Source organism: Rhinatrema bivittatum, chromosome 6 (genome assembly GCF_901001135.1).
Source record: "Rhinatrema bivittatum chromosome 6, aRhiBiv1.1, whole genome shotgun sequence".
NCBI classification, from domain to species: Eukaryota; Metazoa; Chordata; class Amphibia; order Gymnophiona; family Rhinatrematidae; genus Rhinatrema; species Rhinatrema bivittatum.
Window position 1 is genome coordinate 114,465,329 of NC_042620.1, and position 15,520 is coordinate 114,480,848.

The 15,520-nt window shown below is 41.2% G+C and overlaps 1 protein-coding gene across 1 annotated transcript in view; it reads right to left on the bottom strand.

Moving 5' to 3' along the window:
* The window catches only part of LOC115093684 (dynein heavy chain 11, axonemal-like), a 586,171-nt gene that overhangs the window by 455,115 nt on the left and 115,536 nt on the right, over nucleotides 1-15,520 (bottom strand). Inside the window, exons 18-20 of the mRNA XM_029605802.1 lie at nucleotides 14,202-14,318; nucleotides 4,976-5,042; nucleotides 2,043-2,072 (exon numbers count right to left, since the gene is read on the bottom strand). Of these exons, the coding sequence (XP_029461662.1) occupies nucleotides 2,043-2,072; nucleotides 4,976-5,042; nucleotides 14,202-14,318 (214 nt within the window). The remainder of the gene's footprint in view (nucleotides 1-2,042; nucleotides 2,073-4,975; nucleotides 5,043-14,201; nucleotides 14,319-15,520) is intronic.

A 15,520-nucleotide genomic window follows, 5' to 3' on the forward strand; every position in this document is an offset into this window, starting at 1 on the left:
TCTTCCCATCTTTCCCCCGTGATGGCTTGGTCACATACCGAACATCGTTGACAAGTCCAATGGCCACAAGGCTGATTAGAAACTATAGTAACAGGTATCTTTAAAAATGAATGCACCAGTACATCGCTGATATTTTTCCCCCGACTATTAGTTATCAGTGGTCGTTCAACGAAAATATCCTTATGTGGTTGTAAAATTGACCAATGATGTGTTATAAGAGATCCAATCAAACTGGCTCTGTCGGAAAACGGCACTGTACAGACTAATGGGGACCTACTTTCTTCCGAAGTTTTGTCGAGTAATAGCCAATGTCGTTCTGTATTGGAAGCTCGTTTTAGTACTCTTTTTATATATTTAATAGGATAGCCGCGTTGTAACAATCTGCTAGCCAGAACTTCCGCTTGAGTATGAAATTCATCTTTTTTGCTGCATAGCCGTCTTAGGTGCAAGAATTGACCTATCAACAAATTCTTTCGTAGGTGGTGAGAGTGGAAACTGGTATAATGTAAAAGTGTATTTTTTTTCACAAGATTTTCGGTACAAACTAGTAGCGATTTTATCTCCATCTTTTTGTATGTGGATATCCAAAAAATCAATGTGGGACTTATGATACGTCATTGTAAATTGCAAGTTATGAACTAATATGTTAATCCATCTGTTGAAATCTTGCAAGGATTCTTCGTCCCCATGCCACAAAAAAAGAATATGTCGTCAATATATCGTGTCCATTCCGATGTCTGCTGGAATTCTACAGCATTAAAAAGATGTTGCTCTTCAAACAACGTAACATATACATTTGTTAAACTCGGGGCCATAGTGGCCCCCATTGCAGTTCCATGAATTTGTTTGTACCAAACCTCTGAAAAACAAAAAACTTATGGCTTAGTGCTTTTTCCGTGAGAGCCACTGGGGCAGAACTGGGTTGCAGCTCCAGAGAGCCCGGGGGGATTGGCCCATCAATTTGAGAGGACTGGGGCTGCCCCGGAGACCGGCACCCATGTTCGCGGCCAGGGCAGGTGAGCGGGGGCTGGGGGAAAGTTTGCCGCCTACCCTTACCCCTGCCTCTAACGCAGAGGTAAGGGTAGGCGGTAAGTTAGCAGGTTAAACGCGCAGGAAAAGTGCAGGTTTAAAACGCGATAATCGGGGCGCGCGTTACTGTATGGGAGGGAATAGCGAATCCGATCGTTTACATCTCATATACATGCCGCGGGCGGAAAGGGTTACCCGTTGAGTTAAAGAGGCGGTAAGGATGGGTTAAAGGGGATAGTGAATAACAGGTTGGGCTAATGCGGGTTAGAAGCAGGGTAACCACGGGTTAGAAGCAGGGTACCCATGGCCGCACTTTACTGTATTGGCCTGTAAGAAAGTTAAGTATTCTACCATTTGAAGTTTTATAGTTGCATAAGAAAAAGGACTTGAAAAAAAGTATTATTGCCGGATTTACCATCTAGTGATCTATGATTAAGTGTAAGGCTGAGTCTTAAAGCCGCAAGCTAATATGATGATGCATCTGAAATAAAAAATAACCGGATGAGTGTTGGTGTATTATTATATATTGATATGTATAAATATATACATATACAGTATATATATCTTCATATACAGCATAAACAGCAATAGAGAAGATTTCCCTGAGCACCCCACAATGTATTTCAAGCATACTCATAATAGAATACCTTTACAAGTTGCATTTCAGAGTTGTTTAAAAATTAGAGACATCAAAACGGCTCTCACATTTTAAAAGTACCTAGAGCAGGTGTCTTCAAGGACGCAAACCCGGTTAGGTTTTCAGGATTTCCACAATGAATATGCATGAGGTATATGTTCATACAGTTGAGGCAGTGCATGCAGATAGATCTCATGCATATTGACTGAGAAATCCTGAAAGCCAGATTGGTTTGTAGTCCTCAAGGAGCAGATATGGGGACCCTTGATCTAGGGGTAGGTTCAAGAAGAAGTAATTTACTTCTGGGCTGCTATAGTTCTGACTAAAAGTACTTCATTAGATAAACCTGAAACATTGTAAATACACAAAAACTAACCTGATCTTCTGGTCTGCTTCGGTCTTCTCGCTTTAGTGAGCCAGCCACAACCAAAACTGATTTTATTGCTCTAAGGCCCCAGTCATAGTGATCCTATAAAAAATGTTGCACATTTGCTTTAACAGTTGGCCATGTAATCATGTACATTGTTAACCGACAATGAAGGTTATTCGCCAAATAAACAGTAGAATTTTCAGAATTATGCAGAGTAATAATACCAAGTCAAACAGTATTCTTCCTACTGTACACATACACATGGCAATAATTATCAGTACATTGAAAATACCACTCTTTGGGGAGGGGGCTTTTATACTATTTTTCAACCCTGCAATTTATAGCTCATCTAACTCCCACTATTTTGATGTGTGCCACAAATTACATCATAGACTTGATCCAATAGATCAATACACAAGTTATACAGACCCAATTCTCTATACTTACTTCACCCATACTATGTTTTTCCAGATTATGTTCTGCCAGATTATTTCTACCCTGTTCACTGTTTTTATCCAGGTTATTTCTACCCTGTTCATTGTAAAACAAGACTGTGTCTCTGTTATTTTTGCTGGTTGTAATGTAAACCGAAGTGATAATTAATCTTGTTAATTGAACCTCGGTATACAAAATTTATAAATAAATAAATAAATGATGTCACAAATGGCATCACAGACTATGAGATATCAACTATAGGCCAGATTTTAAAACCCTGGCACGCGTAAATCACGGGATTTATGCGGGCCGGGCCAATTTTCAGACCGGCCCAGCCACGCGCGTAAACCCAGGGACACACATAAGTGCTGAGGCCTCAAAAAGGGGCGGTCTGGGGGGCGGAACAGGGTGGCCTGGGACAGCGTCATTCCTCGCTGTCCCGGAGCCTTGCGCGCCAGCCGGCTGCCGACGTGCGCAAGTTACTTCAGGTCGGACCCTGAAGTAACTTGCAAAATAAAAGGCACAAAAATTTAAAAATGGGTTTTAGAGGGTGAGGAGGAGAGGGGAAGAAGGGAAATTAGGGTAGGGGGTAGGAAAGTTCCCTCCCAGTCTGCTCCTAAATTGGAGCTGACTGGGAGGGAACTGGGGAAGGCCCCGATGTGTCGCCGTACGAATGTTGACAAAATCGACCTCCCCCCCTTTTGTGTGCCACTGCCGATTTTATAATATGCGTGCACCAGTGCGCGCATGTTATAAAATCGCACAGCCATGTGCACACGTGTATTATTTTAAAATCTACCCCTATGTGTTACATAATGTTTTTGTCATTTGGCAGTTTCCACTTGCTTCTATTGGGCTTACATATCAGTTGGAACCAGCCTCTATTTAGCTATGGCATCAGGATCCTTCATTCACAAGGTGTTTTGTGGGGGGGGGGGTCCTGTTTTTATATCCCTTTTCCAATTCAGCCCAGGGGCCACAAGCTACAGCTCCCTCAGGAACCCAGACAATGGGGCGGATTTTAAAAGGGTTATGCGCGTAACCCTTTAAAACCCCTCCTGCGCGCGACGAGCCTATTTTGCATAGGCTCGGCGACGCGCGCAAGACCCGGGATGCGTGTATGTCCCGGGGCTTGAAAAAATGGGCGGGGTGGGGCATGGGCATGGCCAGAGGTCTCGCCACTGCTGCTGGGCCCGGCAGGCGTAAATAGTAAAATAAAGGTAGGGGGGGGGGATTTAGATAGGGCTGGGGGGCATGTTAGATAGGGGAAGGGAGGGGAAGGTGGGGAGACGCGGAAGGAAAGTTCCCCCCGAGGCCGCTCTGATTTCGGAGAGACCTCGGAGGGAACGGGGAAAGCCATTGGGGCTCCCCTAGGGCTCGGCGCGCGCAAGGTGCACAAGTGTGCACCTCCTTGCACATGCCAACCCCGCGTGCATGTTATAAAATCGGGCGTAGATTTGTGCGCGCCAGGTTGAGTGCACAAATCTACGCCCGCGTGTAGGTTACAAAATCTGGCCCAATGTGTACTCTTAAGGCTGGTCTCTAGATGTCACTGTTGTGCAATGACTAGGACTATCCTTCCCCCCCCCCTCCCCCGCAATGGCTGTGAACACTGCATCATAGCAACCTTAGACCTGGCTGGCCCCAGGAACCAAACCCACGTCTCCCAAATAGCATTACCACTGTGCCACGGGCTGGCCCACATTAAATAATTTCTGATACTTTCAAAACTTTCAGTGGAATTATTATGGAAATCTGTCTTGAAAGTAAAAATTTGCATTTTATACATGAAAAATTCTACTCGGCTTTAATTCTGTAAAATTCCTGAGCCATGCAGATAATTGCATATCTGTGGATATTCAGCTTATCGTATTTTTTTCTCATGTGCTACAAAAGATATTTGGGCGGTCTTAGGAGCTTTTTGATTTTGTCCCGTGGAGATTTACTTTTGAGCATTAGTACCTCTCCAAATTTCACAGAAAGGAAGCCAATAAGAACAGCTGAATTTCAGCTCAGTGTGCAATAAATATACATGTCATCTTGTATAAATCCTGTTGTTTATTAAACATTTTAAAGGTTTTTGAAGTCTAATATTACAATCTCTTAAATTTATATTAGAAAACCACAGATATAAATGCATAGATGACTTGTATGGATGTGCATGCAAAAAATGTCATTTTGTTTCTGTTTCCTTTTAATTTCATGTCATTTTGAACAATACAGCACACTAAAACATTTATAGCATGCACTATTTGCAAACAGCACATAGGAAACAACAGGAATGACAAAAAAGAAAAAGTTTTGTTCTGTTTTTTTTTTCTGTTTGGTTTAGAAAATAACACAAAATGACATAAGAAATGTTATTGACATTTCCTCTGCTTTTTCCAAATGATCGAACATCCTTAATACTTTGCTGTGCCAACTTGCATCACCTGTTTTGAAAGCAGCTCACGGCATAATGTATAAAGACTGATAAATTTTCCAGAAAGCATTCTTGCATCCACAAAGCCTTCTGCCACCAGCATTATTTCACATATAAGCTCAAGGTCTGGAATCACCATTGCACAAGGCCTGTCAAACAAATGTTGTTTGTAAAATAGTAATAGCAATAATAGTAGTAGATATATGTTCAGTCTGTTTAAAGGGGTAAACTATTTACATGCAAAAATATGGGTTTTATATGTGTACAGGTCTATACTAAAATAGCCTGGGCTCTCTGCATGTAAAGGTAAACATGCAACCCTGTTACAGGTGTTCTTTTATGCAAACTGAAGACAGGTTGGGGTGAAGCTGAAATGTACACGCAAAAGGTGAATTTTCAAAGTGATATGTGCTTCAAAACCAGGAGATACACTTGCATCTAGCACATGTGTGGGTCCGCCCAATTTTATAAACCGGCCACATAAATACATAAATATCAATGTGCATATATCTCGCATCGGGAAAAAAAGGGGGCAGAATGTAGGCGTGGCCTGTGTGTTCTGGGGCGTGGACAAAAGATTTGCATGTATATATGTTCACTCATGATTGTATGTCTAGGTCCATTTCAGCGCAACCTTACCTCTGCTGTGCATGAGGTGAAAGTCCGAATAAACAATTTCTAACCACATATGAACTGATTGAGGGGTATGGATTAACTGTGGGGAGTGCTGGCTAAAGAATCAGGGGGTCTTGAGGACCTAGCTGTAGACTGGGCAAACTGGTTGACAAACTGGTGAAACTAATCTCGTCTTTGATGCGGTCATGTTATAAAATTCCCTCACTTGCTTGTGTCAAAGCCATTTTCCCCGCTGTCTGCATATATACTTACATACATGTGCCCAGCCTATTTATCACATATGCTTGCAATTGCGTGCAGGATATTTAAATTCCAGTGCATCTAACCATGCACCCATATGCATGTGTATATGGGCACTCGCATGCCCATTTTAAAGTTATCTTCATATTTTATATTTAAAGAAATATGCATGCAAGTTCATCTGTGAAAGTTACTTCCTCCAAAGAGCAGATATAACTTTGCATGAGATAATGTGTGCGCATACTCGGCCAACTATCCGAGGATTTTCAAAGCAAACTTATGTGCATTAAGTTCACTTTGAAAATCCTCAGTAAAGTTTGCATGGACAATGTATAAGAAAACTTTACTACTTTGTGAGCTACCTGAAAACTACCCTGTAAATGTTTTAGACAAGTTAAGATACAATTTAATATTCCAAAAAACTAAACTAAAATATCGAAACTCGTTTATAGTGTGGCTGTAGGATTGAATGTTTCTCCTGTGGAAATAAGGCACAAACATGGAAAGAAACTTGCAAAAAATATGTGATCTTTATTCCTATACAAGAACTAGCAGTAATATAACTCACAACAAACACTTCCCCAAAAATTATAGGCAATGAAATCAGCAATGTAGCTGCAAAGCCTAGCAAATATCTAAATACTTAAAAGTAATACCAAATAAAAGAGCATATATACAAGACCATTTAAGAGAATGTCTAAAAGAATTTTCTTAGCATCCAGTCAGATGAATCCAGAACAAGTGGGTTATACATCTCTATCAGCAGATGGAGATGGAGCAAACCGACATCACAGGATAAATAACCCTGCATCAGCCTGCCAGTATTCTCCATCTCCTGCAGATGGTGGACGTGCATCCTATAGGGGATTGCTTCATTTTGTAAAAGCAGAATTAAGGATATTATATTGTCTCACTCTCCTGCGGTGATACCAAAAGGTCCCTCCCCCAGTTGAGAATTCCTGAAGTAATTTCCATGGTCCCTCAGATAAGTGCCTTTATCCAGTAGCTGGTTTTTCAGCCGGCGTGGATTTAGCTGCTTAAGTGGCTGAAAGGTAGAGGGTGCAGGAAGCTGAGACCGTCCCTGTACTCAGCCAGGTAAGGCTGCACTCAGGTAAGTTTTTAAAAAAAAATAGGAAGAAAAAAATATATTTACAGAGATGTAAAAGGAGGCTTTTGTAGCGTAGGGCTTCTCCTTTTTTCCTGGTCTCCATGCTCGGCACTCCATTCTGATGTTCTTCCCAGTCCGTGGTAGGTCGAGGGATGTGGGCAGCCTGGTGGCTTGGGCAGCCTCTGTAGGCTCGGCCCCTCTCTGAGGTTTTTTCGCTGTGTGCCGTGTGGTAGGCCGCAATGGCATTTTAGATGCAATTCTTAGGATGCCCTCTACAGGATTGTTGGTTCAGTGTGTGCGTCTAACTGTGCATCCAGGTTGTGCATCCAATTTTTGGATGCTTAGTCGGGTCTTGTATTCCATGCATCCAAGTTAAGTGGTGTCTTAAATGGCCACATGCTTACCTGTGTGCCCAGGTTTCATTGTGCGCTTAAATTGTTTTTATGGTGCTTAGTTTTGGGACGCCTACGTTTTGGATGCCTAGGTTGGAAGCCTAATGTTTTTGGACAAACCTAAAAAACCCCAGCTAGACGCACACCTACGGCAGCTGCTTAAGCGCATTGTCAACCATGATGGCGCCTATGCCTAAGAAACCTAAGTGCCTTTCTCTTTGCACTGCCTGTCATATTCAGGCATCTCAGCCAGGAGTGCCTGCTAACTTGTGCCAGCACTGTTTGGAGGCTCAGGGAGAATTGCCTTCTTCTGATTTCACTAAGCCTGGTTCTTCCCAGTTGGATATAGGCCTGGGTACAGATGGCTCAGGTGGGGCGCATGATTTTGGAACTCCCTTAACTGGTTCCTCAACAGGGGATGGTAGCTCAGTGTGTACGCCTCAAGCACCTCCTGGATTGGATGCTCCTACCTTTTCGTGGGTAGAGTTTTTCCAGGGAATGCAGACCTTTCTCCAGGCACAATCTTCAGCCCTCTCTAATACTTCCAGAGCAAGGTCACAGGTAGGAATCTTGCCGGGACCTAATATTAAGCACCAGAGTACTACTAGTGCAGCAGCAGGACTTCACGATGGAGGTCCATATGGCACAGATGATGACACTGATCTGGAATTCCTTGAGAATGGTGAAATTCCTCCAGGATTAGAACCGTATAGAACTATGCTACTGTTCTTTCATAAAGATGAGCTGCCAGCTCTGATTTCCCAGACCTTGCAAATGCTCAGAGTTCCTGGAGCACATGCTGTCACTGAGTCAAAGAAAAATCCCATTTTGGTTTCCTTGTGTAAGGTCTCTTGTTTTTTCCCTTGATGGAAGCCATTCAAGAATTAATTGATCTTGAGTGAGGCGCCCCAGAGATTAATTTCAAAGGGGATCAGGTTTTGGAAGGCCTGTACCCTTTGGATCCAGTGGCAAGAGAGCATTTACATTTTCCAAGGGTAGATACACTTGTGTGTGTGGTCTCCAAGTGGACTACTATTCCCATGAAAGGAGGAGCGGCCTTGAAGGATGCTCATGACAGAAGGACTGAGACTATCCTTAAGCAAGCATCTGATCCAGTGGCAATCACCTTGCAGATCACTTTTTGTTGTTCCCTGGTGGCTCGATCTTCTTTACTTCTCTCCCAGCGGGTCGATGACCGTGAGGTAAACTACAGGGCAGTTATGGAGCCAGCTGCTGCTTTTTTGGCAGATGCAGGCTGTGATTTGTTCCGCTCTTCAGCCAGAGGAGCGGCTTTCATTGTAGCATCCAGGTGTCAGTTACAGCTGAGAAATTGGTCGGCTGATGCAATCTCCAAGGCTAACCTTACCAAATTGCCCTTTAAAGGCTTGCTTTTATTTGGGAGAGAGTTAGAAAAATTGGCCAGTAAGTGGGGCGAATCCCCAGTTCCTCATTTGCCAGTGGATAAGAAACAGATGCCATGCTCTTTTAACATGAAAGGTCGTACTAGAGGATCCTGGCATTTTCACCCCTGTAGAGGAACGACCCTTCAGATAACTCGACCTTTTGATAGGTCTCATTCCTTTCGTCCCTGACAGCCAAGAAGAGGTGCGGGTTCAGGTAGTAGAACCTCCCAACCCTCCCAATGAAGATTTGCCGACCCAACTCTGGGAATAGGAGATAAGGGGATGCGCCTCTCTCTCTTTTATCAGAGGTGGCTCAAGATCACATCGGATCAATGGGTCCTAGAGGTGCTACAAGAAGGATATGCACAGGAGTTCTGCAGTATTTCTTGGGATGTGTTCATGTTGTCTTCCTGCCACTCACTTCAGAAGAAGCAAGCAGTGGAAACTACATTGGCAAGGCTCCTCAGTCTGAGAGCTGTGGTTCCAGTACCCAAGTCTCAAGAATATATGGTGTCAACAAAGAAGATAGATGCCGAATGACCTTTAAAAGCATTTATTGTAGTGGAGACGCACAAAATGCCCGACTCAGGCTGAGTTTCACCACTCCTCAAGTGCCTGCCTCAGGGGCTATGGTAAAATACATAAATATTAATACATATAAATTTGTGCACATATTCACAAACAAATAAATAATAAAAACAAATATAATACATAACTTACACAAATAAAAAGTACTGAATATAACAGACATGGAAAGTTATTGCAGCTAAGATGGTGACATAAAATACTAATCTTGTGCACAAGACCATTAAAAGGTCATTAGATTACCTCAAGGTTCAGTTCGACACGAGGCAGGACAAAGTTTTCCAGATGGAAGCACACATTCAGAAGTTGATGGCACAGCTCTGTCTGTTATTAAACACTGCGCCTGACCATTGATCCTACCTGCAAGTACTTGGCTTAATGGCAGCGACCCTGGAAGTAGTCCCATGGGCGAGGGCACATATGCATCCTCTTCAGCGCTCCCTGATGCCTCGGTTGAACACACAGACTCAGGACTATTCAATTTGGCTTTTCCTGCCGATGAAAGTCTCCTCCCAACTGCAGTGGTGGCTGCAGGCAGATCATCTAAGGAAGGAAGTTTCCCTAGCACCACTAGACTGGCTAGAACTTGCCCTCATAGCCTAAATGGTCCAGCTTCCTGGTCGGCACACCTAATAAGCCTGCTCTACAGTTCAGGCAGATATTACATGGAATGTTCCACTCTCCATAACCCCACAGAGAGGTGATCCACATCTGAATTAAAGAAGTTCTCAGAAAGGAACATCAGAATTAATTAAAGACTGTCAGATTAATACTGCAGATAATTAAGCAATACATTATTTTTAATCACCATAAATAATTATAACACTGGTCTACATTTGAAAAAAAGTTTTCTGCTGACCTAATTATTTTTTGCTGATTTTACCCAAATGAAAGGTGCTGATTCCAAATATGAAGTCAAAAAATATGCAATACGTCAAATTTTTTCACAAATGAGAAATGTTGAATATCAAGGGTAATAAAAAGTTCTGAAGAAGCGATAGCACGTAATATATTTGTTTCATGCAAAAAACAAGTCTATCGCCTAACCAAGAGAGCAATAGTTATATAAATTTTAATTGTTAGGGAGAATTGTTAGAGAGTCATCAACATGGTTTTGGGGCTCTCGCCATACCATTGGAACTCCGAAGCTGAAACTTTTTCTCTGACCTTTAGTCCATTGTCTCAGATTTTCAACACATGTCCTGCACACTTTATGTGGTGCCCATGTTTGTCCTGGTCACCCAGTTTAACCCTGAAATATGCATGATAAGCTTTTCGTACAAAGTCAGATATATTTTTCCTTTGTTTGGGTGTTGTAAAACAACACAAATGTAACAGAATATATCAGGATCATTCCGGCACCGTTCACGAACTATTCGAGTGTTGGATGACATATTCAACAAAAACAGATTTAACAGAGATAAATTTGCTGCGACTTCTAAGCCTCTTGAACGACTGAATGCTGCTGTCAGTTTTCACGTTGCTTATATAGCCATAAAATGCCGACGTCAGCAGTTTTAAACTGTTTAATAAGCAGTCTGACTATTGGTTATACCGATTATGTATTCAGCATGTCTTTCTGCGCATTAATTATCTTTTTGCGTATTCGGCATATCTAAATAATAATGTTACGTTATTGCTATAAGAATTTAGGAGTAGACAGCGTTTTGCGGAAAAACCGAACATGACTGGAGGAAACGGATGTGATTTTTGGATTCAGCACACTAACATAAATAAAGATCACATGTTATCTTGTAGTCAGCAAAATTGATGTAGACCAGTGTAATGGATGTGTATAATGCCCTACTGTGTTAGAAAAAATAATACAGAATAGGGGTACATCTTTTTTGAATAAGCCTGAAATATTGCACTTTTCCATTCTTCTAGTTCACTTCTGTGAGTCAATGGTTTTCCTAATTGAAATGATGCATAGTTTTTAAATGTAATTAATGTCAATTATCATAAACAATAACAGAAGAATTGTTTCTGCACATTCTATATTTTAGCTCTAAAACTGGGAGAAGAAAGTTTCAGAACTGCTGTTGAATTCAGTCTTAATGTTAATACGACAAAATCAGATTATATTATGATGTATGTGAGTCAGAATCAGAAGCTTTTATTTAATTGTTTCCTTCTCTGCTAATATATTTCAAGGTAACTGCTATTTTTAAAGTTGGATGCAATAGCTATGGCTAACAAATAGTCACTCAGTCTATACCTTCCTTGGAAATTTAGGAACTCAGGTATCCAGAATGTGTACAAAAATATGAGGACGGTGGATTTTAAGGACCAAAGGTTTGTTCCAGCCCCTGCAATGATTTCTTAGTCTCTGCCTATTCAAATATTCAACAGAATAAAGGGGTAAGTCGTGGGACCTTATATCTGGCTCTGGGAATTTACTTCAAAAGCCCCCAGAGAAACAAGAGATGGATTATCCTACAGCATAGAGGCAATTGTATTTCATGTATGCTGTATATGCATCCAACAGATTCTGCTCTTTAAAAAGTCTGCTGTGAATAAACATCACTGATGCTGAGTTTTCTAGATGTCTACTGTAATAGTGGAAGTAATCTTAAAGTGCTCAGAACAAAATATTTATTAACAAGTGGGAAGATAACATATAAAAACTACTTTTATAAAGCTGCATTTATTTATTTTAATTTGTTCCCATTTCTTATTCATTGTTAACAGTGGTAGCTCGAAGTGAAGTACAAATTAAAACAGATAACAGTATCATTAAATAGGTACAAATAAGCTAGGGTGAGAGAACATAGTAGAAATGTCATCTTTGTGAGACTTTCCTCACTCTAAATGACATCATGTCTTTGCCAAGGTGTACTATGCTCTTCGTATGACTCACTCTACATGGAAAACTGGCCCCTAAACCACCACCAACACTGCACTTCGAGCTATTAGATGGCCCTCCTATAGAGATATAAATACTTGACTACTATGAAGGCCTTGTAGATAGTCTCTCTCTCTCTCAAATTTTAATTTAGATACAGTAAATTCTGTTTTATTTATTTATAGTTAAGTGGCACACACATTATTTCAGGTATACTGCATTATAGAGCTAAGCAGGAAAACTCCTTGAGCTGAGTCACGAATAGAGAAGAATTTTGTTTGCTTTGAACAGAGTTAGAGTATGCTGTATTACTCCGAGAGTCAAATAGGCTTCTGTAACCTATACCACTAAATGGGGATCATTATGGGAACATCCAAGCATCCCACCTGCTTGTCATCCAAGTACTGAGGGATTCTGATGCCTCCTACTGATCATATGAGCTCGAGCTGAAAAATCACATTTATAATTCTAGCCAGAATTGAGTTTTTAAAACTCTCTAAATACTTACTTATTTTTAAATAAGCATTGTAAGTATCATAACAGTATAAATGTTGTTATATATTTTCTTAGAAAGGTCATTTTGTGCAGTCATGTGCTACTTAAAGACTAAGGCAAATTGATATTTACCTGATATTGATTTCCAACCAATTAAAAAAAGAGATGTGCAAATAAATTTGCATTTAATACTTGAAAATAGATCTATATCTTACTTATAGCTTATAATTTGTAAAATTGTGCATGATAAGAAAAGAAAATGTACTTATTTTTTTGCTTGCATTATTTAGAATAACAATGTGTCTGTTCCACCCTCTCATCCCTAACTCTTTTAGAGCACCATCCAGGTGAGAGGTGATTTTTTTTATGTAGACTTACCTCATTGAGGGATTATTTGTAAATATTGGTCATTTTAAAATAATCCAATATAAGGAGGAGCAATACATGCAATCAAGGACGCAAAGCAAAAAAAGAGATGCATGAAGTAGTGAAAAATATCCACCAAAAGCATTTGAGCTGAATTTTAAATAAATAAATCAGTTTTATTCAAGAGCTTTGGAATAATGTTCAAAGAGAGTGAATGCAGGGGACACACTACTGCCTTCACTCTCTTTGAACATTATTCCGAAGTTCTTGAATAAAATTGATTTATTTAAGATTCAGCTCAAATGTTTTTGGTGGACAATTTTCCCTACTTCACGCATCTCTTTTGTGCTTTGCATTTTAAAATAATAACAACATTTCTTAGTTTAGTCACTGTGATAAGGAATAACCCCACTAGTGTTTTCCCCTCCTGTGTGCACAGTAATGAGAGTGGGTGGGGTTTACAAATAAGGTCAGTAAATTTAAAACGAGTGTGTGGGCACCGTGTATGGGCGGGTAAGCACACATACGCTGGAATTTTAAATCGTGCACGCAGTTACATGCATATGATTTAAAATACACCTATCGCGCGCGTATGTGTGCTCCTAATTTTAAGCGGTTACTTAAGCAAATGCATTTTGCGTATCTTCCATAGGACTTTGTCAGCTTTAATGTTCCGCAGGTAAGCGGATTTTAAAACATGCTCGCATGAAGGACATTCCCAGTTTTACCAATTAGTCCACCAGTTTGCCCAGTCCGTCTTGAGGTCATCCAGACCTCTCTGGTTCTTCAGCCTGCACTCCCCCCAGTTTACCCAGACCCCCTCACCCAGTCACTTCAGGCCTAAATAGAGATTTATGCAGACTTGCATCGCATCAGGAGCAGAAGCAAACACGTGCGGCTAACAGTCCAACGCGCGCTGCTGCTGCTGCAGGACTTAAAACCCAGATTTGTGTGTGTAATTGTTGACTCTGCCCATGAACGTCCATGTCCCGCTCCAACTCTACCCCCCTCCTTTTTTTTTTTTGCTTGAGTACGTGTAATTTGCAGCGTTAAAAATATGCCTTGCTCACTCATGGTCCATATACTCGTGTATATGGGACTTTTAGCACAAGCAACGCTTTTAAAATTCACCCCATAACATGAATTTCTTGGGTCACACGTAAAACTTATGGAAAATTAAGAAACACCAGGTCTGGCCACAGTCTGAGGAAAAATTACAGCTGTGAAAAAACACTCACCGGAAGAGAGCTTTGACATTTTCTGGAAGAGCTGCCCTTCCCGCATAGCCGGGATTGAGAGTGATAAAAATACCAACTGTAGGTTTCAGTTCAATATCTTCCCCTAAAAAATGAAATCTTCGCAAACAAGTTATATGTCATACTTTAAGAGACCTTGCCATACAAAGGAACTGAATTAGATCTGAAAATAAAACATAGACTGGGTCATTGACATTTATCATTTTGCGTACGTGGTGCCTGACAGGAGGGGGAAAGGGAGAGAGAGAGAAAATGCCTCTGTAGAGACCAACATATAAATTTACTATTTATACCACTGTCTCTCCTGCCTGAACCAGCATTTGTGATTATAAATCTTTTCGGAACAGTAGCGCGGGTGCGATAAATGTATCGCGCGTTGTGGAAATTACCTATGCGATGCGGGAGCAGGGAAATTATCCTAACCATGCCCCCTTTTTCATTGCAGGTGCTATTTCCGCTGTATTTCGATGAATATCGAAATACATTTCCGCTGTATTTCGATGAATATCGAAATACACCGCAGGCCCACAGTTATGGAACTCCATCCCTCCAGAACTCAGAAACGAACCATGTCTTCTCTTCATCACGTTATTTATGTTTTTTGGTTGTATTATCCGCACCCCTGTTTTCTGTAAACCGACATGATGTGAACGAGTTCATGAATGCCGGTATAAAAAAACCTTAAATAAATAAATAAATAAATAAATAAATCTGGGTCTAAGACGGTAACTTTAAAACAGGCACGCTGGCGCACATGTGCGCACATTCGCCAGTCCGTGCCCAGGAACGTGGCCATTTTATAATATGTGTGTGTGTACGTGCGCGCATTTATAAAATAGCCTTCCCACGTGCACATGGGCGCGCAGTTTTAAGTGGACGCGCACCTATGTGCGCAAGTGCCACTTCTACCATATAAGTGGGGGGGATTTTAAATGACACGCATGCTGACGCCATTACCAGTTTTCCCAGTTCATTCCCAGTTTGTCCAGGGAAGGAACAAGATTTCCAAACCCCTCCCCTGTTAGCCCCAACCCTTAAAACCCCGCCAATCTATCTTTATTTTATAACTTGTGTGTCATCCATAGCAGAAGTAACGTTACGTGGCAGGGGACCCTGGCACATGCCTGTGCACATAAGTAACTATTTACGCGCAAATTTCAAGTTAAAATCCAGGAACACCCACGCCCCATCCCTTTTTTTGAACTTTTTATTTCTGAGCATAGCGGCAAGTATGCGCATATCCAGATGGCTTTTAAAATCTGCTTGGCTCACGCCGGCCCAACTTGTATGCAGATCTCCCA